Source organism: Filicampus tigris, chromosome 20 (genome assembly GCF_054856515.1).
Source record: "Filicampus tigris isolate MCC_2025a chromosome 20, RoL_Ftig_1.0, whole genome shotgun sequence".
Taxonomy (NCBI): domain Eukaryota; kingdom Metazoa; phylum Chordata; class Actinopteri; order Syngnathiformes; family Syngnathidae; genus Filicampus; species Filicampus tigris.
The window spans coordinates 4139381-4163038 of record NC_141236.1 but is presented as its reverse complement, the minus strand read 5'-3'; the positions used below and the strand labels follow the sequence as shown (position 1 = coordinate 4163038).

Genomic DNA, 23658 nt, shown 5'->3' with positions numbered 1-23658 from the left:
GATCCTTTGAGGTATAACCTGACTCAGTAAAAAGCTCTGAGCCACAAAAGACAATCATTTTTTTTATCTCTGTCTGCGCATACATTCATACTGGACTTGCATACACAAATGGGACTGGTCCCCAAGGATGAGTAATGTACCATTCAGCACCACATTGATATGACGTTGTAGCACGTCCAAGAACGACAGAGACTATCATTGTAACGCTCCATCACTCATATCCGTGTCTCATTTACGTGCACGGAAATCCTCATTATGTGCAAGCATTTCTTTCATTTACTCAGACAGATTGTCATCCTGCATGAAGGCACAAGCAGAGTATGTGGAGAGATATGGTGCAACTTAGTGGAAAGTGGCATTAAAATGACCTTAACCAATAAAGCATCCAGAAGACTTTACAGTGTGTACGTTCAGCATTTTTTTTTTTTTTCTCTCTCACTGAAGGAAGATGAACTGGACTTGGAACATGGAGCTGTTATCGGTATTTAAGATGATTCCCACACAACAGTTTTTTTTTTTTTTTTTTATAAAAAAAATATCTGTTTACAAATCCACATCGGAGATATTTTTACAGATTTGGGGGAACAGGCAGCGGAAGGGTAAAAGCGTCCTATCAGTCAAGAAAAGCAAAGCCATTTTTATTGGTCATTATTTTTGAAGAAAGGTCGGACTGTTCTGATGCTATAGAAGCATCCATGCTAGTTTTTTTCAAAGGCTGTCGATGTTGTACAAGCCTATGGTAACATTGCCATTTATTGACTCGTTGTGGCCTGTGTGTTTCACTTTGTTTCATGTTATGTCTTGTTTTCATGTGTCCCATGTCCATGTCTTGTCTGCTCATATGATTCTCATCTGCACCTGTTCCTTGTGTCAACCAATCAGCTCCCTTCAGCCACTCACGTCTTGTCCAGCTGTGTCTCGTTGTCTCCTCAGTTTGTTAGTATTTAGTTCCTGGGTTTCTTTCAGTGTGTCACTTTGTTGCTATTTTATGTTATATAGCTTTTGACATGTCATGTTTTCTGTAATGATGAGCGTGTGCACGTGTTTTTCCCATTTTTTTGTTACTTTGACTTTAGATTTTTGAAATTATTGTGTTTGTGGTGGTACAAAAAAGTATTAGGTGGGATTTTGATATTTTCCATGAACATTGTTTGCCTTTTTTCATTAATATATATTTTTTAAGGTTACGCCTGCTCCCCTGCTTCACTTCAACCGCTTTCTGGCATTTGAGCTTGCCTTTTGCCACCATCACCACAATTATTGTCAGTAATTTGACGCTCGACAGGATGGAAATGCACCCTTTAATGTCCATCAATGTATCGTGGGAACCAAAAATTAATAATAATTTTACTTCACTCTATTTATTATATTATTCTTATGATTCTCCACTTAGCCACATTGTACTGAGCAGCCATGCCAAAGACGTATGGACCCCTTTTCTAGATTGCAATGAGTTCAGAAAAAAAAAAAAAAACACAAAGAAATCATTTTCCACATTTCCTTTTTGGGCTCAGATATTTTTTTTTTAATTGACAAATGGTGTTTTTTTTATTACTAATTTAAAATGTAAACAATGAATTTTCAACAATGGTTTTTCCTTTTTTTTTCCATTCAAGGGTAGTTTCATTGTGTCATTGTTTTGTTGATCTTCGTTGGGGCCTCTCGAAAAAAATCACTCAATTTTGTTGGATTATATTGTTTGAAATTGAAAAAGTTAAAAATGATTCATCGACAGAACAGTGGTTGGGGAAATAAGGGCATTTACCAGAAGATGCCATCCATCTCCTTACTCCTAAATTAACATTATGGCTTGTCGGAGCATTGAAAGCACTATCAATGACTGTCAAAAGCCAAGCTGCTATCTCCGGGGGGTGGAAAAGCAGAAATAGAAGGGGAGCCCAAAAACGGGGGAAGAGATGCAAAGACAGGTGATAAAGTGAGTCAGTGTAAAAGCCCTTTGAGGTATCCAAAAGGGACTGATCACTTTGACAGAACTGAGCAGAGCACAAGGGTGTGTGTGTGTGGCTTGGAATTCCATTGGGCACTATTTATTTCCATGTATAGTATACAAACCCGAGGCTGGAGTGTTTTGCCCGTTATGATGCTATTGTAGACATGGAATCCATTCACTAGCTAAGGCTACCATTCTCTGGGGCGTTGGATTAATTTCATTATGCAAAACAACCTTTGTCTTAATTTAAATGTGCTTTTCGTAAGAACAACTTTTGGCCAATCGAGTGTGATAAGTTTATACTTTTCTTATAGAAAAAACAATGCGTTTGAGACTGATACAGTATTATTTGTCTTTTACAAATACAGCACTGTACAGTAGCCTATTTAGGTGATGCTAAGAACAAGAGTAGCTAAAATTAAATACTGCTCACCACTATTTGTACATTTATAGACAACTCTGACGTCTGCGAAACCAAAAAGTAAAGAAACAGATCAAAAAGCATTTTGCAGGCAAATACAAAACTCTATAGTGATTCTGTGCGGTGCATCACAAAAGCCAGCCTGGCTTCAACATTTCTCATCAAAGAGCAAACAATGTCAGCAATGCTGGGGTGAATGCTGTGTGCAACTCAGAATATGTTATGAACATTTTATGCGTGGCAACCTCAAACCTAGTTTTGTTGTTTTGGGGGGGGGGGTACTTGGTGTAAATATTTTGAGAACCACTACACTAGACCACTGAGTCCCAGCCACTGCGTTGCGGCACATGAAAGATCACCAGGAGTTGGTATTGTGTACTTATTTACTCCTAGATAGGTTAGTACTTTACTTGGTGATAGTTCACAGAAAGCAACCAGATAGTAAGCACAGTCATTAGAGCAAAATTAGAGTCAGCAGCCTGCCACTGTTTGCTAATTACTGTGTCATTTAGTGGGTGGTTGACGTCTGAGATGGACAGCAATTTAAGGAGGTTCTTTTTCCTAGTAACCTAACTATACCTATGACCAGATAATTGTCGGACAGGTTTGCTTTATAGGGTTGCCTGTTGTAGGCATTCTGACATTTTCTGCTGGTGAATTTCCCTCTCAGGATATGATGAGCCAGTGATGTGATATATGTGAAAGCAAACGAGTGGTGATGAAAGCTCTCCTAAACACACTGACCTGTGTGTCTTCATGTTAAATTGACTTTCTTTAAAGGGCACCACTCCACAGCTAAAATGTCAGCACTGGATTGTCGCCGCTTGCGTTTCTTTGTTTAGCACTGATCGTCTCACTCCACGTGCTGAGTTCAGACAACACGGCACTGCAGATGACAATATGATGGTTTACATCATGGCATCAGTGTATAGCGGGATCTGATGAGAAGACCTTAAATATATTGGATGTATCCCAATGTTATGGATACAGTGTTATTATAAATATCTGTAACACAGATGTAATACATACATGCCTGTGAATAATGTTACATTGTGTATCATGTGTTGCTCCAATTTTTGTGTTGAAATAACTAATGCTTGAAGGGTAATAACTACTGTAAACATGATGCTAGTTTTATTAGCCCATGCAACTCAAGACAAATCATCAAGGTATTGTGCAAATAATGTACAATACAATAGCAATATGATTTTTTTTTTTGTAGTTGGTCACTAGGTTCGCACACAGCTCAGTAAGATTGAGACCTACTCCTATTTACAGAAATGCTCTAAATTCTTCAAGTTTGTGGCTGCAACTTGGAAACTTGAAGCGTCACATCCCTTCACAGTTTTCACATTCGTCTTCTTAGCTTGATTAAGGTGACAAGTCTTGAGTCTGCTTTAAATAGCCTTGCTATGTTACTCAAAGCATCTAGGGTGGGATATTGACAGGGTATATGGGGCTTGCCAAGATATTTTGTGATGTGTTATCCAACTTGACACTTTAATTCATATAAGCTTGCAGTGACAGCCTCATGATTCATACACGTTTTACACAATTCTGATGGGATTGACATTTGTAGTTATTGTTATTAGAGCCACACGTTAAGCAGCCATATCTCTCCCATACTGTAGGTGGGCAGTAGTTCATATTTAAATCCATAATGACTTAGCCAAGGTTAAAGAGTGAAAGGCACTTGTGGATACAAAAGGAGTGGGACGATGATTGAAAATGAAATCTGAAAATGGACCAAAGGCACATCAATAGGCTCTAAAATCGTTTTATGGCCACAAAGTGGTAGGAGAAATTTTGTGGAAGTCGTACTTCAGAAAACTGCTTGATGACAAGTACAAAATATTTCTTCTTTCCAAAAATCCCTAGAAACCAGAATACAATGCTGAATCTAGTGAGTTTTTTTTAAAAATAAGTTTTATTAACTTTTATTGTTTTGGGCAGTCAATTGGTTAGCATGTCCGCCTTACAGGGCTGAGGTCGTGGGTTCGAATCCTGTGTGGAGTTTGCATGTTGTCCCCGTGTCTGTGTGGGTTTTCTCCGGGTACTCCGGTTTCCTCCCACATTCCAAAAACATGCATGGTAGGTTGGTTGGATACTCTAAATTGCCCTTAGGTGTGATTGTGAGTGTGAATGTTTGTTTGTTTCTGTTTGCCCTGCGATTGGCCAGTAACCAGTTCAGGGTGTACTGGGATAGACTCCAGCACGGCCACGACCCTTGTGGCGATGGATGGATGTTTTGGGCAGCACGGTGAAACAGCGATTTACCCATCTGCTTACCAGAGTAGAGGTTCTGGTTCGGATCGCCCCGTGCTTATATGAGTTTCTCCAGGTACACCAGCTTCCTCCTTATACATTCCAAAATTATGCCTGTTAGGTTAATTGAAGCCTCTAACATTTCACAAAGGCGTGAATGTGAATGATTGTTAATATAATTGTTGTAAGGCAGATAATCACAATTTTTCAGGAAATCCCAAAAGCCAACTTGCTTGAGTTACCACTGCATCGTTCAAGTTAGTATGAGGACTTATATTGTTCTCATTTTGGTTTCGGTACAGAATTTTGTTTCATTTTTCCTTGTGTTCCTTTGTCTATTGTCTGTCTCATTAGGTTATTGGGTCCACCTGTGTTTGTCCAGCCGTGGTGTTAACCAATCAGCTCCCTCCAACCCTTTGCGTCTTGTCCAGGTGCTCCTCGTTGTCTCATCAATTTGTCTGCATTTAGTTCCCTGCTTTCTTTTATTGTCCTTTTGTCCCTGTCATACCCAGCTGCTGTTTGTTTGTTGACTAGTCAAGTCAATCAAAGTTTTTCTTGAACATTATTTTGGATCTTTGTTATTTCAGATATTTTGAGAATCTTAACATTTGTAATACTAAATACTGAAGATAAAGGGTCATTTAAATCATGGCTTGTACAGTAAAAGCTTTAAGGTGGCAGTTTGTTTCCCATTTGAAAAATAGTTTTGAAATTTGAACAAAATTCTATTCGACCCCAGGGTTTCCACTGTACAGTATTGGGGCATCCAGTGCGATGTTCCAGAAGATTCCAACATCTACATACTGTAACCAAACTTGATATCACAGTTGACTTTTCAGCAGCCGTCGGGCATATGGATACCTTTGTACAACCCCGGATTTCATATTCAGTCATACCTCGCCAAACCTCAGGGAATTATTCAGTACACATTACAAGTGATGCTTCAGTGCAAGCAGTGAAAAATGTGTGTGTGTGTGGGGGGGTGGAAGCTACACAAGGAGACAGCTGGCGGAGGAGCTGAGACATTCGACAAACCAAACAAGATAATTCCAAGAGAAGCCAACATGACTGAAATGCTGAGAGTACAGTGGTTTCTCCCCATCAACAATCGAAGAAGCAGCTTCAGACATGATGGCAATAGGTGGTCTATCACGCAGCGCAAACAATCCCATTTTAAATAATTAATAATGGAAAGCATCTCTGCTTCAAGTGCCTGTAAATACACACACACACACACACACACAATTATGCAATACATGCAGTCAACAACTGTTGTGTGTAACGGGTTCGAAGGTGCCGTGCATGACCGTTTCAATCAGCAATACAAATACACACACTAAGACCTTTCCACCGCAAACACATACACTAGTATATATGATTAATACGGAGGAAAATGGGGGAAAAGATTTGTTTATTGTCCTGTTTTGTTTTTTGCTGCAGGTCTCCCCGTACAGTGTTTTGGTGGAATTCACTATATGAACCACTGTAAAGCAGTGAAAATGTATTCATTAATTGTACTACATAAGAAATGTTAAGCCACTGTGATTTAATATAGATTTATAGTTTAATTATGCATTGTTAGTTTACAACACTGACTAGGCCAAGTAAATAATGCTGTATGCATGAAAGACAAATATCTTTTTCTGTGAAAGAAGCATTAGGAATGACTTTATTTGTTTATTTATTTATTTATTTATTTATTCATGAAAAACAGCTTTTTGTTTTGCCCCTAATTTGGAGATCAGTGGGACATTCCCAACGACTGTGTATAATGTACATATGTTAAATACTGTAAACATGTTCTAAAGGTGAATGTGAGAATATGTTATATTTTTTTACTCATTGATTTTGCTCAGAGTCTGTAGGTGGAATTTGCCTTCAAGCCACTTGTACCAGCTTGTCCAGCACAAAGTACAGTGTAACCGTACGCATAGGTGGAGTCTTATTTTGGTATTTTCGTAAATGGCCGCAGGTAGAAATGGCCATTTGCGCCATTGTGGGAGTGAACACAGACGACTTGATTTCCTGACAATCGAGGCTGATTCCCTTTATATTCAGCATAGGGGAGGTGTGCGATCTACATGGCAGACATCGGCACGCGCAAAGTGTGCTTAAAAGGAACTGCAAGATCTCCACTTGCGGATGATGTAAAGTTGCCGCTGTAACGTGGCCTCTTGGAGACTACCTTCCACCCCTGATCATGCGCCACCTTAGCTACAACCTAGACCTGGTTTCACCTGGTCTAAAGTCTTTCTGTCACCAAATTGTCAGGTGCGCTGTTGGTGTGTAATGCCCAGTGATGTGCAAGCGTGGTCTCCCAAACATGGTAAACGACACTTTCCCCAGCAGGAAAATGAAGATATGCTGTTTTTTCTACGCCGAGTGAACATGCGCCTATACAAAAATACCCATTGTGTTAAACATTGTCGAGTCTGTGCAGTAAAGTTGGTACAAGCACAACAACACATTATAATAGTGAAGCTTGAATGTAAAATTATTGCTACTGTGGAAGGTAGCTTCTGTTTTTAATTAATATTCAGTTCCATATGGATGAATGAGAGGGTTAACGAACAAAGTGCTCATCCACACTCATACGCCCGTTATGCGATGTGACAGTTTGATCTCTATTCTCCTAGAGCTTCTCCTGCCCTGTCCAATCAATAAACTGACAAATTGACAAAACTGGCCATGATAAGGATGAGTAGCCATGGATCCCTCCTCTGTCCACTTTAAAAATGTGCTTATCAAGGCTTTAAGGAGTGCTTTGACAAACTGCCATCACCGTTGCTAAGCAGTTTGTTGGGGAGGGGGGGGTCTATGTTTCGGACGTGACTCCATTTTTCTTGTTATAATGTGAATATTTTGTATGGACCAAATTGAGTCGCCATGTGACTATTCGTCTACAATGACGATCAAGGCCAACCACAATCACTTAGAAAAATTTCCAGTAAGAGTGCTCACTGTGGGCTTTTTTTTCCCCTGCATGCATCTATCTTTCCTGTTATAATTGCAGACATGTCTCCTGCTGAACCAGTTTGTCCCATTCTCTGTCTCTCTGCCTTCCTGGTGTAGATATGACCATTACTGTCTCTTATTGCATGATACGATTAGTATCTGCGCATCTAGTCTTTTGTATTTTCTTGGCTACATCAAAACAATCTGAAAACCAAAATCTTGCAGTGCTATTAGAAAGTCTGCAGTATGGCCTAATGAAGACATCCAAGGGAGTAGGAGAGGAAAGTTTAAAAAGCCAGAGTGTGCATAGAAGTGGGCAGGTGCTGACAGTAGGAGTGCTGCAGTGAAGAGTGGACGACGGCAGCAGCAGCAGCAGCTACAGCGTGACAGTGCCCACTTAAAGGCGAGCTGACAGGACCAATCATCCACACTGTCAGTCCAGTAGAATCATCTCATGGTGTATGAGCCGAGGAAGGCAATGGGAAAAGGTGTGCGTGTCTGCGTGGGGTTGAGGTTGCAGAGTGTTGAACTCGATGATGATTTTTTTTTTACTTCTTATGATGCATTTAAAATATCCGCTGTCTACATCCAAACAGGAAGTGACAAACAGTATTAGGATTGCTGAGTGTCTGCTAACCATAGCTTGATGCAACTGCCAATTATCACTTTCTCACTAATGTATATTGTCACACCGTATGAAAAATCCTACTTTTACAATCTGTAGAACCTTTCCGTTTATCAATAACTGGGTGCTGTTTTTAGATCAGGAAATCATACAATGTCCTCAGTGATTTAAACCAGTGAAGCTGCTGCTTTTGCATTTGCATTTGCTGCATAACCCTAACTGTAACCTTACATCAGATGCAGTACATGTTGCTCTGGTGAATTAAAAAAAAAAAAAAAAAGCAGTAATAATTCATCATTAATTCTGTTGTCTCAACAAGAAAAAATATGTACGGAATGTTAAAAAAAATCTTAGCTGCTCCCTATTTATATGGGGATGTTTTAGCAAAGGAAACACACAAGATGCCACTCCAGAGGAATGACATGAGACATTCTGAAAAGTAATTCAATATTAAAGTGATCTGGCTTGCACTTGTGATCACAGGTGGCTATCAGGAAGATAGTCCCATGAGAGCAAAGAAAGAGGGGGAGAAAAATGATTCTCATTAATTCATCTCACTGTCTGTTTTTATTCTGACAAGCTGTGAATGTGTTTGGCCTTCGAATCGCTGACGCTTGTTCCAGAGATTCACTTCAATTCCATTGTTGATATGATCACAATAATGTATGTTAATGCACAGAGAATGCATGTAACTGTTCCTGGCACGCTATCAGATGCAGCTTTTTAATGTGGAAATAAGGTCAATTTGAGTGTTTTGCTACCACGCGTTCCCTCCTGTGAAATACACTTTACAATTGTAAATACAGTACAAATAACCCTGCTTTCAAAGTTTAACAAACCAATAGAACATCAATATGAATTTAAGTGATTGTTCAGCACTAATGGATGGATGGATAAGTATTTACAGTTATCATATAATAATGCAATGAGGTGTACTGTCGCCTGAAGTTCTCCTAAAACTGCCTTTTGAATGACAATAATCTATAGTATGATGATAAATGTCATAATGTGAAAAGTGAAATGTCATAATTTAAAGATCATTTTTGGCCCAAGTCCTGCCACTAGAATGCAAAATTTTAATTTGAGCCAATCCAAAAAAGCACTCATTTGTTTAAAAGTAAATCAATAAATGAATGGATGAATTAATAAATAACTAAATAAATACATAAATAAGTAGTTGTCATAAGAAAAAATAAATCATGTTTCAAAGGTTAGTAATACAAAGTGATAAAGTGAAATGCCAAATTGGAAAATTCACTTAAAGCGGAAGTCAACCCAAACATGTTTTTTTCAAGAATATGTTCACAGCAGGCCCACTAGTTAAAACACAGCATTCTAATTAATTTTGTGTTTGTGGAAGTTAAGTTAAGTTAAGATAAGATAAGCAGCAAAATGCACTCATTTTTAGCCATCTCTGGGGGCGGCCATTTTGTCTTCTGTTGACTGAAAATGACATCACAACTGCTCACAACAACCAATCGCGACTGACCAGTTTTCTGAATCTGAGCCGTGATTGGTCGTTGTGAGCAGTTGTGATGTCATTTTCAGTCGACAGAAGACAAAATAACCGCCCCCAGAGATGGCTAAAAACGAGTGGATTAACACATATTCCACAAACACAATATTTATCAGAAGGCCGTGTTTCAAATAGTGGGCTTGCATAGAACATATTCTTGAAAAAAAAATGTTTGCATTGACTTACCCTTTTAAGTGGAGGCACTCTATTGACTAGAGGACAAATCCATGCCTCCACTGAACTGCTGTGTGGCGCTTGACAGCTTGGATATTTTCTGTAAGGGACTTTCAATGTGTGTGTGGGGGGGGGACCCCAAATCTGTCAAAAATAAAAAATGTAACTTATCGCAGTTTGATTTCTGTTCACATTTTCATTCTCTCACGATGTTTATGTTCTCACCACATTTACTCTCTCATCTGCCGTCTGTGGCGATGATTTATCCCGCTTATGACCCCGACCTCCTCTCTCTTTCCCTTTCCATGTTTGCTTGTTTTCATTTACCCTTCTCCTTCCTCTCTCCTCCCGCTCTGTATAGCTGGCTGCCTCTGTAATCAAAGCACTGAGTGAGCAGTGTTTACAGGGTCATCCCAGGGGCCCAGCAGTGTGCCACTTTCACTTTACAAGTGTTCGTTCGCCTGGTCTCGCCTCGCCCTACACTCAGTCTCCTGGCTGTGGTCACATTACAAAGGAAATGACAGAAAACATCCCTCCTCCCACCGTCCCTCCATACTCTCATTGCGATCCATCTCGACACCTACACCCACAATCCCCCATGATGCACTTCTATACTATAATAAACCAGTAGGAGGTTGCCTTATATTGCTGCAAACATGGAGCTTCATAACTTGCTTGGTCTGACCATCACAATGGAATATGATTGTTTAAGTCTGACTAGGGGTGCATCTGCATGCTGGATTCAGCAAAACAAACTTTAAAAAAATTGAAATCGACCCGAAAAAAATCTTTACAATAATATGTTCTATGCAGCCCCGTGAGTATAAATAGGCCATTTGTGGAATATGAGTTAATCCACTCGTTTTTAGCCATCTCTGGGGGCGGCCATTTTGTCTTCTGTCGACTGAAAATGACATCACAACTGCTCACAACGACCAATCACGGCTCAGTTAAGTAGTAAAATCCACCCGTTTTTGTCCATCTCTGGAGGCGGCCATTTTGTCACTTTCTGTCGGCTGAAAATGACATCACAGTTGCTCGGGGCTCAGGTAACGAAGCTGAGCCATGATTGGTCATTAAGCAAGTGTCAAAATGGCCACGCCCCTTAGAAGGACAAAAACTAAACCCACTAAACCCAATAATAACCGCAATAATGCAACTTAGAAGTGAGTGCTATAATTTTAGCAATGAATTAGACACTTTATTGCAGACATCTCCGTTGTCTTATGCTGTCACCGTCGGGTTTTCTGCAGTTTTTCTCGAGCCACGAAAATGTGTTTTGTTTTTTGTCACTTTTGGTGAGCACAGGTGAAGTAACTGATTGCTCTGGCGTGAAAAGATGGTAATTTCCCCGTCGCATTGTGAATGATTATAGCTGTAGAAAATGTCACAGCTCCAAGCGCGTGAGAGGTTTTGTGACAGGAGGCTGTGATGTGCGTTCTCACAAGGCAGGCTTGACTGACAGCTTTCAAGTACCCACTCCACAGGAAGGAACAACAGTCTTTCACTTGTGAGGCCTGGGCGCTGCACATTGTCACAAAGCACCGCACAACTTCCAAGGAATATAGCATTTGAAAATTGATGGCGGCTCTCTTGTCATCACAGGTTGTCCGCTTCAAGCTGTCAGAACATTTTAAACAGTTCTTTGCGGTGGTAATTGAAAGCCGACCGCACTCTCAGAGCGAATATATTTTATGCAAAGCTAATATGGAAATTAAATTGTAATGAGGATTTGATGATTTGCGGCCCAGTCTGTATAAGCCTCATTCAGACAGGTCTGTATTTCCATCCAACAGGGGGACAAATTAATCTCTGTGTTATATGAATTTACCCCTTCCGTGTTTGCCTCGCGGCTACCAAAATGGCTTCACATCAGCCCTTTTATTGAGAGCACTTATAAGTCAGTGCTCCACTGGGGACGGGTAACATGAAAACATAAGTCACATATTTGCTTGCGGGCACACCACCAACATGTTGTTTTATATGATGCCACGCTAATAACTTCAATTTATAGGAAGTACAGTTTGCATTGCTTGTGTGCAGGGTGTGTCAAAAATGTTCCCGGACTGGTCGGTTGTCGGTTTTGGCTGTAAACCGTAACGATTATTCTAATGCAAATTCATAACACAAGTTTAATAGGAAATGAATCACAAAAAGTAGATATAAACTGAAATAATTCGTCTCAATTTACTCCAAAATCTTCTGACAGTGTGAAATCTGGGAGTTGAACTCAAAGCTATGATTCCGTTTTATCAATAGCAACAGGTGGATCCACAGGTTAATTGTACCTTCTGCCATCTAGCGCAAAAGCGGTTCCGCCTGTCACTTTAGGTCGCCGGCAAAGATAGATGAGCAAACATACCCATATTAGAAGTGTATAAATAGTCATTTCCAGACCAATTGAGTGAAATTACATATTTCCCATAGCACACTTGATGAATTCTCACACCACACTGGAAAAGGGAAAAAATGCTTGGAGAGATACTGAAAATTGTCTTTCATAGTGTCATTTAGACTATCAGCTCTTGTTCCATCCATCCATTTAGGATACATATTATCCTCATTCGGGTCAAGGTTGAGCTGAGGTCCCAGCTGATTTAAGGCGAGTGGCTGGGTACACTCTGGACTAGTTTGCCAATTAAAAGGGTGCATATAGACAAACAAGCATACGCACTCAGATTCATGTTAATGGGTAATTTAGTCTCTTCAATTAAACTAATGTGCATGTTTGTGTAATGTGTGGTGAAGCCAGAGAAGCAATTTCACTTTTAAAGTGGAAATCAACCCAAACATATTGTTTTCAAGAATATGTTCCCAGCAGGCCCTCTAGTTAATGTGGCATTGTGATTAATATTGTGTTTGTGGAATATGAGTTAAGTAGCAAAATCCACCCCTTTTTAGTCATAGCAGGGGGCGGCCATTTTGTCACTTCTTTCGACTGAAAATGACATCGCAACTGCTCAGGGCTCAGGTAAAGACCAATCACGGCTCCGCTTCAGAAAACAGGTCAGCATGAGCCCTAGGCAGTTGTGATGTCATTTTCAGTCGACAAAAGTGACAAAATGGCCGCCCTCAGCGATGGCTAAAAACGGGTGGATTAACTCTTATTCCACAAAGGCAATATTCATTAAAAGGCCTTGTTTCAACAATGTTTGGATAGAACATATTCTCTAAAAAAATATGTTAGAGTTTACTTCATTTTTAAGGGAAGATTGCGCAAGAAAATAGTCCCACATCTGAGAAAAAGAAGCCACGCACCTGGATTGCACATAAACATGCTTCTAGAGGAGACATGAATGCAAAAATCGCTGTCTTTTGAACCTTGTCGAGTGCACATTCTAGTCACAGCTTCCTGTTTTTGTCTGGGAACTTCAAGGAAAGTGAGTAACAGCATCCTATGGACACTTCATCAAATCCGACTCGAGGTAAATCTTGGGAAAAGGTATGTGGCGGATTCAATTCCATTGGTGTGTCAGTCCTCTCTGTCAACGTGTGTGACAATGTGGGGTTGATGTGTTCAATAAACACTTTTATGTCGGCAGATGACGATCAATGTATCCCTCGTTCCCTGAACAGGAAGCACTCCATGATGAGTGGTTGATTTCAGGGCTGGATATCTGAACCAACAAGATGCATAGGTGTTTGTGTCAGGTTGTAATGTAAAGAGATTACTCGATAGGTGTAATGAGGGCATGTGCTTATTTTTTACTCCCATTAGTGATGAAAGGAATGCAATATTTGGGTAATTGAACTCGATTCCTGTTAGTCATTAGACTGAATTGACTGTGAGTGTATTCACCAGTGCACCATCGCAGTCTGCTTTTCATTAGTTGGTCTTTCCTGATTTGAACGGTGAGTTTTGTAGCAAATTAAAAGAATGCTGATTCAATGAGATTGATAGCAATTGGGTTCTATTGTATGTCGGCAAAAACTAGACTTTTCAGTTTCTGGAATTGTGCTACTTTCACTATACATCAACTGCGCTGTGCAAAGTTATTTTGCCGATGTAAGGTGGGGTGTCAGTTGCCATCAGTGTGTCATACTTATTTTTCAACTAAATTAATCAGGAGATTTATTTATCCTAAGTTAGTAATCAGCAAATGTAAGTAAAAATGCATTTTCATTGTTTGGGAATGTGCACGGTAAAAAAGAAAAAGGAACGATTAAATTACCAGTGGTTAATTTATTCTGACAATTGTTTGGCAATGAAGATTAAGTGGGAGGTGGACAGATCCCAATTTTAGATTCTTCAATGAACCAAACATGAATGTTATTGCAATGTGGGAGGAAGCGGGAATACCTGAAGAAATGAGGTAATCAATTTAATTCAAACAAATGAATTAACAAATAGAGATGTTCACCAATAAAAGCCAGCGTGGCATACATGTGGTCTCATTAAGCAGTCGGGGGTCCCACGAGCCTTCCATGCAAGAGATCCTGGAAACTTTCTCATGACATCTTCCATCATGCACCAGTGGGAACATTTCCAAGTAGTATGCAAATCATTACATCATTCTTCTGCTAGGAAGAGCAATACTCCTGGCTGACTGTGCTCTTTCCCAAATTTGACACAAAAAAAAAAATCACTCTGAATAGTTGAAGCTAATGCGATGCCAAAAAGCTTAAGCCGTCTTTCTGGCCAGTCCCTTTGTGCAAGATGGTGATAGGCAATAGCTGGCTCAGATGCATCAATTTTATTTTGCTTTATCATCACATAAAATATGTTTTGACTTTGTCTTATGTTCTAAACCTTCTATTGCGATATATCGTGACAACAGTTGAGAGAGAGGCTAGACGTGCATGTCAGCAGAGACACTGGTGCTAAGGATTTGTGCAGAAAACATACACGGCTCCACACTATTTGCACACTAAGCTAGAGGGTCAAGTACACGGCGCATTGGCATGCACACACACGTACGCGCATTCATCATACCAGATCTGAGCAGGACCATGGCCACGATTTGTGCATGTAAATCACGCCCCTAGGGGGCACTGGGGCAAGTTGGCTCAAGTCTAGGAATAGCAAAACAGATCAAACTGGGACTAACCATCGATAGGAAAGATAGATAACACCTTCTCTTACATAGTAAAAACACAGAGGCATAAACATTGGCCACCAGCAAAAACAATGTGACCGTGTTACTCCTGTGTTCAACATTTCTGTTCAATATACTTTTATTCCAATGTCGTCATTAAGTGGAAGTTTTTTCTTGAAGAAAAAAAATGTTTGGGTTGACAAGGAGGTCCCTTTATTAACCAAAACAATGTACCATGCAGTTACAATGAAAACAACAAAGTTGAACTTTGATGCCGGTTGACGTCCGTAATGCACTGTGCAGACAGCCCCTTTAATGTTACAATAAGTTCCATTTCTGATTCTTTGGTTATCATCACATTCAACACCTCCTTGTGATGGCATCACAAAAAAACAAAAGGAAAAGCAAAACGCGTTTGAGTAGATAATCCTTTGATGCTGGATAAGCTTACTGACTAGATTTGCTGAAGTCTTGATTGATGTCACGAATACAGACATCCAAAATCTGCCACGTTTGGGGCGGTTTGATTGTATCGCTTCCACTGTACACCTAAACATGCTGAATAAGAACTAAAAAATCTATAGAAAGCAATAATTACACTGGTTAACAGTAAATTGTAATCAGAGATGGCTTTATGTGTCCTTAGATGTATTTTTGACTCTCATTTAAATAAATGTCTTTTTTGTAGCACATCAGGCTTTTAAGATATTTTCATTTTTAAGTTTGACTTATAAAAAACTTGCACAATATGGATTTTCCAATGTGTCGTAATTTACAGCAACAGTATGATGTTTCAGAAAGAAAATCCTCCTGTTGCTGAATCTAACCCTTAATGCATAAATATTACAGTATTACATTATGACAAGCAAATAATAAGCTTTTTGAAACCAATTACTGTCATTTTTGACGTGATAATGAAGTGCTGTTGGTATCCTCCAGAAGTGAAATTTCTTCCATAGGGATGTTGGAGATTTTATTGTGTTGTTGTGCAGGGTTAAAAAGCATCTTTTGCAACGCATACAGGCATCAGGTGTTCACATGACAGAAAATAATGGAAGTAAATCCCTCATAGAACGACAGTTGGGAAATGGCAAGTCTCCACTTAATACAGGTAATACAATATTTATCTACTTGACCTATTTGATATACTCGACTTGATTTTCCACCAAATATTTGTGCTATTCATCATTTAGTTTCCCAGCACAGATGCTCCAAGGCGGAGTGTAAATTAAGGCACCGGTGGCACATAAACATTAGTCATCAGACCGGACCTCCACAGCTGAGGGAGCAACTCGTCCCCCTGCTTTGTCAGTCAGCCCTGTGATATATGCTTGCAGAGAGGCTGCTAGGAGGAAGGAAGGTAGGATTTGATGTGTACATGCTGTTCAAACAACAAATGGCCCATAGGCGCACACATGCGCGTGCGTGCGTGTGTGTGGTCACCAAAACCCTAAGCATGCAGCCTTTGAGCGGCTGACTTTTATTCGTGGTACGATGTCACATTTGCGAGCGTCACCGTGGCAGTTCTTTGTATGTGCCTGAGGTTAGCCCGTGTATGTCCAAAATGCAAATGCTTGCTTTTTTTTTCGTACTTTTCTGTCTAATATAGTAAATGATATGTAGAAAACGTGGTTCTGAACAATTTAGTGAAATATATGCAAGATCCCCGGCTTGTCAGTGACATTTCTGTGCATCTCGGTGCCTGCAGCAAGGTAGCATTTTAAATGTTAACAGATGGAGCAGATAGCTAACACTTGCAGAATGCATAGTACAGTACAGCACGGTAGCTACACGTCAACTTCTTGACAGAAAGTAATAAGATAAATATTATCATTAAATGTCAACATGACCATATAAAAAGTCTGATGTCGCTTAATGTCACAAAACTGCAATTAGTCGTCACTAAAATGTATTTGGACATCTCTACTTATGCCCACATTAACTTATCCCATTTGTATCACAACGTTCACCCCAATATTTTTCATTTTCATCATCGATTGAAGCATTTGCGTCTTTAAAGAGGAAGTCAACCCAAGCATATTTTTCTCAAGGATATTTTGTCACTTCTGTCTACTGAAAATGACATCACAACTGCTCAGGTAACGACAAATCACAGCTGGCCTGGTTTCTGAAGCCGAGCCGTGATTGGTCGTTACCTGAGCCCTGAGCAGCTGTGATGTCATTTTCAGTCGACAGAAGTAACAAAATGGATGCTCCCGGAGATGGCTAAAAACGGGTGGATTAACTCGTATTCCACAAAGGCAATATTTATCTGAACGCCTTGTTTCAACTGGTGGGCTTGCATAGAACATATTCTTGATAAAATAATGTTTGAGTTGATTTCCCCTTTACGTAACATAAGCTCCTGTAGTGAGTGCCTCTCTGGGGTGAAAAAGCTTATTGTCCATAAAATCGAAAATATTGGGGCGATCGTTCTGATATTTTCACAGGTTGAAGTGAGCATGAATAGTGTTATCTACATAAATTTTGGTGACAATTAATCACAGTTTTGGGACATTAGTCAGGGTCAAGGTTCCTACATTACTCCTGACTCCTCTGCTACAAAGAGTGCTACACTGTATGTGCCTAGGCAGTGGTGCATCTTAAACCTTCCAAAACCTGTGTTCCCCAGATGGCAAAAGAGAGACCTCATAATATGACATTAACTCCAACAACATCACTCCAAGCAGCTGAGAGTCAGTACACTACAACAGTTGGTGCTTTAACAACCGTGAATCAAGTGGTGCGCTGTCAGTCTCTTAGTGGTCTTCAAGCACAGCATCATTTTAATGGGATTCGGGGGGGGGCTTACATATCAAGACTGAGGGTCATACAGGGAAAGGCTTGTTTCTCGTAAAAATAATGAGGTCACTCAATGTATAACGAGGCGCATGATGTGGCGAGGGCAGACAGCAAGACGCGAGGGGATTTCAGGCCCATCTCGCTATCAATTAGGTCCTTTTGGAGTCGTATCTCCTACTGTTTTCTTCCTCTTCCGCCTGCCTTTAAGATGGCGCGATTTTGTGGTGTCATCAGCACCAGCGGGGCGTGACAACCCGCTGCTTTTAATCATTCTCAATCAGGAGGAACCAAATCTTGTTCAGTTTCTCTCCCGGCTATCCTCTCGGGAGGCGAGAGACAAAATGGGGAACAATGAAACGTGCGTATAACCTTTTCAAGGGCAGAACGGGCTGTCCGGCATTGAAAGCACTTTAGGAAAAGAAAACCACTGATGCGGTTAATACAGAAGAAGGAGAAGAAAAGGAAGAAGGGGGAAATAGATGAGGAGGCCTGAAAGCCAACTATGATGACTTCTATATTTAGCCACCGCAGTGCGTGGTGAAGGCCTGAATTACTAAGACGTCATGCTTTCCAGCTAAAGGGATTTCACAGAGAAAATACAGTGCGTGTGTATGTGTATATGTGCGTGAGTGTGTGTACTCATGTATGTGCATGTGTTCATTAAGGCCACAGATTAGAGCAAGCAGTGCTGCCGACAAGAGGAGTGGAAGAGGGGAGAGAGAGAGAGAGAGCAGCGTTGCTCCAGGAGATGTGGTGTCCTTAATTACAGAGCAAACAACCGCGGGCCTTTTTCCCTTTCGGGATAAATGCTTATGTATTTCTCTGACGGGCTGCTATTACTAAACTTTTCTACTCAGCAAATTCCAGTAATTAAATGTTACAAAGAGCCATTTGTCTTGCCAGGGTTGTATGGATTATTTTGGGGGGGATTGTGCACTTTTACTTCGCAAAGAAGATATTCTGTATTCTTTAGGGACTGAATGGGGATGAAAACATACAAAATTAATAAATTCTAAGCATTTTACCGCAAAATCCTTATTATGGAGTAAAATTGATTTTTTATTTCAGTGATACACTCAGAGGATTCTGAAGGTGTAGTGGTATATGCCGCTGCCCCCTGAGATGGCTAAAAAGGGGTGGATTTTGCTGCTTAACAAATATTCCACAAACGCAATATTAATCAGAATGCCGTGTTTCAACTAGTGGGCCTGCTGGGAAAATATTCTTGAAAAAAATGTTTGGGTTGATTTCCCAATACAAATCTTGCAAAACCTCTCATTATGGCAAAGGAAGGTTCTATATGATGGCAAACTATAATGTTTGAAAAGTAGCATCTTATATTTTGAATCAAGTTGAAAACGACTCAACGGATGTGTAATTGTTTTGGAATACTGGCAAATCTTAATTCAATTACTTTATAACAAAGGGCCCAACTTTAAAAGGTGTGATGGGCGTGTATGTGAATTGGCCATTAATTCAAGTTACTTAAATGGTGCTTAATCTAATCATAACGATTGTTGTGTTAATACATGACCAGCAGAACTTGCCAAGTAGCAAATAAGATAAAGAAAAGTAGAAGTTATCGATGTTTAAAGGGGTGTGTAGTGAGTTTCATTAATTTTTCAAAATCTGAATCTGGTGGAAGCACCAGCACATTTTTTCAAAATTCATATAGTCATGATCAGATGGTAGAAATGATATGATTATCTTGGTCCATTTGATCATTGTCATTTTTACTGATGCCCCGCCCTCTAAATCCCGCCGTCTAATTAGGACTATTCAAGAGTAGTGTTATGGAAACATCCAAGCAATCACAATCGAGAGTTGGTGCATCATATAAAACATGGCTGTCTATCAGTTGCCATCAGTACAAATAGTAACACTGGCAAAGAAAAGCAGAGTTACGCTGGTGCAGAAAATTTTCATTATAAATTAAATTCTTTATTAATTGAAAGAGCCAACAAACTTTGAAGAAGAATCTACGTTGTAATGAAAATCTTGACTAGCGGAGTTGCTAATCTTAGCAAATAGCATCAATATGGTCTCCAGACGTGCCGGATACGATGTGCTTTACACAATTGGAATGGGTTCCCATGGAAGATACCAGAAGGTACAACGGAAATCTGATGGAAAAGTGAGTCACTATGTTGTGTTTTATTTCATAAGTGCACTGAGCAAAGTTGGAGTTTAATCGATCAATCCGGTTCAAATAAAAGTAAACAGTCGTCGCCTATACAAATATTTTCATCGTTATGTAGAAAGACAGAAAGAAAGAATGAAAGAAGTGTACAATAAAATGTACAAAAAATAACAAGCCCAAAAAAATAACAAGCCCATTTTGACAAAGAAAATACTGATACATGTTTTCAACCTGTTTTTACACTTTACCTTACTCCATCATCAATATCATTTATATGACCATGAATGAAAAAAAAAAAAAATGTCGCAATCAGTTTTTCAATTGTATTTTGTTATATCAATAATTATACAACCTGTTTTTGCAGTTGCCTTCTGTTACATCATTAATTAATAAATTGTATTATTTTTTTAATTATTATTGTAAACCTTTGTTGGTATATGCAACACAGCATTGTATTTTATTTGGTGAATGAGGGGTAGGATATTTATAAGTTCTTTTAACTTCAACCTACTCCTTTGAGTTTCAATTGAAATTTTATTTTGAAACATGTGAATTTTGTTTTAAACATGATGCTCAAATAAAGGCAAAAAAATGTAAGGAGTGAAAGAAAAAAGTCAACAGAGAAATAAATACTCCAGTAAACCTAAAAAAAACTCTTAAGAACAGTAATAAATTATTTGTACTTTCTTTCACACCACTGTGTACTATGCATAAAAACCCGAGCAACAAAAAAAAAGTGTCTTTTTGCTAGATTAAAAATACATTAAAAGTCACCAAATAGAATTGTTCTTTGCTTTTATTATGTAGATTACAAATGTGTTTCTGTGCCTTAACCAAACCTTTTGTGTAAAGGTTCTGGTATGGAAAGAGATGTGTTATGACACTTTGCCCGAGAGCGAGATTCAAACACTGATCTCAAAAGTGAACTTCCTAAAGAAGCTGAAGCACCCTAACATTGTGAGATGTTACGACTGCATCGTTGACAGCGCCAACACCAAGCTGTACATTGTGATGGAGGACTGCACCGGTGGCAACCTGGCCAGCCTCGTTGCCACTGCCTTAAGGGAAAGGTGATTTTCAATTCATTTAGACTTGCTTTAGGCTTTATTTACAATCCACGTTTTTTGATGATTCAGAGTTAAGAATACGTTGTCACGTGGCACTAGAAGGCACCATTATTATTCATTACATAGTTCTAAAAATAATTTGCCGAGTAATCGGTTATCTGATTTTTTTTTTTTCTGCCAAATTTTCTGCCAGATTAGGCAATTGCCTCAAAATCCATGTCGATCGGGCCCTATTAGGAACATTTGAATATTGTATTCGATAGATTTTCTCATGTGTTTTTGCATGCGAGGCGTCATTTGGATGAACAATTCATCCTGCGAGTCATTGCCCAGCTCACATCAGCACTAAAGAAGTTTCACAGGAAGCGTAATGGCAGGCCCACCTTCCTTCATGACAACTTGAAATCAGACAACGTCTTCCTGGACAGCAAACAGAATGTAAAACTTGGAAAGCCCTCTTACACGCCCACAGTGAGTAGATTGAATATTTTTGTGAGTGGCTGCGTGGATAGAGCAACTTCTAAAGCGTTTCGACGAAGAATTGGTTTTCTCCGTCACATTTGTTTTTCAGGAACAGAGGAACCAAATGTCCTACAATAACAAATGTGATATCTGGTCACTGGGCTGTTTACTGTACGAGCTCTGTACACTATGGTAAATTTTTCCAACTCTAATTACCTACTCCATAGTTTGTTTAGTAAAAAGTGTCTAATGTTGGCCTGATTTCCCCTTTACAGCCGTTACTTTCCTACCCCACAAAAAGTGCTTGCAGATAAGATGCCAGCAGGGACTTTGATTAGAATCCCTGAACAGTACTCTAAGGAACTGAGGATGCTGCTCAACAACATGCTCAACTTGACGGTTAGTCATGTATTTTTCTTTTATTACTGTACTACATCAGATGTAATATTCAAAGAGAAAAAGAGAGGTCCCCATGTTATAACTAGCTAGCTAACTAGCTTTATTGCACCTCTGTGAGCAATAGCTGGCTAGCTAGCTAGCTATCTAGTTATCTAGATAGATAGATAGATAGATAGATAGATAGATAGATAGATAGATAGATAGATAGATAGATAGATAGATAGATAGATAGATAGATAGATAGATAGATAGATAGATAGATAGAATGTGAACTAAACAGGTTGACATTAAAAGTAGTAAAACTCCTTGACCTGTGACCAGGACTACCTGAGACCATCTATGGAATCCATCCTCCAAAGCAACCTGCTGGCTGTAGCAGTCGGGGAGGAAGTGACGAAGGGGCAGCTGTGGCTCCAGAGGCGTTTAGAGCAAGCTGAGAGGAATAAGAAGGTGCGCTCTTCTTGCAAAAATAAGGAAAACCTCGCACCCGGTCATCCACAGCTCGTGATGCTTGGCAACATTGCTCGGAGGCTCCCGGCAGACAGTCGGCATGCGAGCCAAGTGGACAAAGACTGGTGTGCCTGTGGCCTCCGGTTTTGACAGCTGGAACTGAATTAAAGTGTTTATATAGCGTTTAAATGTTATATTTACATACAGATGATATTTTTTATGCTGCTCTTTTAAGAACCATTTTCTCTGCCGTACAGGTCCTTTTTAGAGGACAGTGCATTGTGGAATAAGTATTTAACAGTCGGACAAATGCAATCAAAAGTTGAGATATGATCAAATTAGGTTGACCTGTAAAGGTTATAGTGCATTTTAAGGTTATGATGAATTTTCACCTTAAAAGCCCAGCATCCCTAAATTTTTGTGTGAAGAGTGTATGTGGGCGCAAAATAGTAAAAAAAAAAAAAAATGTCACAAGAGATACAATGTGCATAAATCTCTGCTCTGACCTTCATGTGTGAAATTTGCATGTTCTCCCATGTGCACATTCTACAAACACGCATGTTAGGTTCATTTGCCGTTTGTCTCTATGCGCCCTGCGAATAACAGCCGACCAGTCCAGGGTGTACTGCACCTCTTAAGTCAACTACTACAGGCGGCAGCTCACATGCGACCTGGTATTGAAAATCTCTGGATGGATATTGAAATTGGGTTTAAAAAGGGAGAAAGTAGTAAATGTTGCCATTTGTTCTTTTGTTATTTCTTGGTGTTAGTTTCATTTGTTGAAATAATGAGTTAGATTTTTTTTGGTCAAGGTTGTAACAGGGACCATTTCAATCTTCCCTTAAAAAATAAGAATGATATGTTTTCATCAGTGTATTTTGTTCACACTTAAGCATGAAGAACAACCTGACTGTTGAGGTATAGAAGGGAACTATAGTAAATTGATAATCTTAACATTTTGTCTCTTCTGACACATACATATTATGTACTTATGCTGTATATATTTGAAGCAATGACATTAAAAGAATGCCAATCACTACATCCCTAATGTTGTCCCTGCATGTGTGCATTTGTGAAATTTGTTTTATTCCCTTAATCCATCCAAGCGAGCCAATCAAGACAGAGCAGAATCACACAAGGACAACTTGCAGTAGTTTCAATTAGACAGTAGATAAGTGCAAAAGGGAAAAGAGAAATACAGAATAATTATAAAGTCTTCTTAAAAGTAATTTAATGTAAAAGTTACAAAGTAAAGCCTCAGCGAAAAGTGGGCAATCACTATTCACAACAAACCATGGTACCAATGTTGACCTTGTATTGAAAGCTCCACGAATTTAGACATAGAGTTGCAAACCCAACATTGAAGTGGCTTTATAAAAAACTGCCAAGTATATC

General features: G+C 39.5%; 1 protein-coding gene across 1 annotated transcript; it reads left to right on the top strand.

Annotated features, from left to right (window-relative positions):
• The first annotated feature begins 19783 nt into the window (after positions 1 to 19783).
• LOC147127920 (serine/threonine-protein kinase Nek2-like) lies at positions 19784 to 23097 on the top strand. Its single transcript, XM_086019735.1, has 6 exons — positions 19784 to 19879; positions 20738 to 20955; positions 21243 to 21423; positions 21524 to 21606; positions 21690 to 21813; positions 22135 to 23097. The coding sequence occupies exons 1-6, from the start codon at positions 19784 to 19786 to the stop codon at positions 22411 to 22413; spliced, it is 981 nt and encodes a 326-aa protein (XP_085875861.1). The 3' UTR covers positions 22414 to 23097.
• Positions 23098 to 23658: the final 561 nt, after the last annotated feature.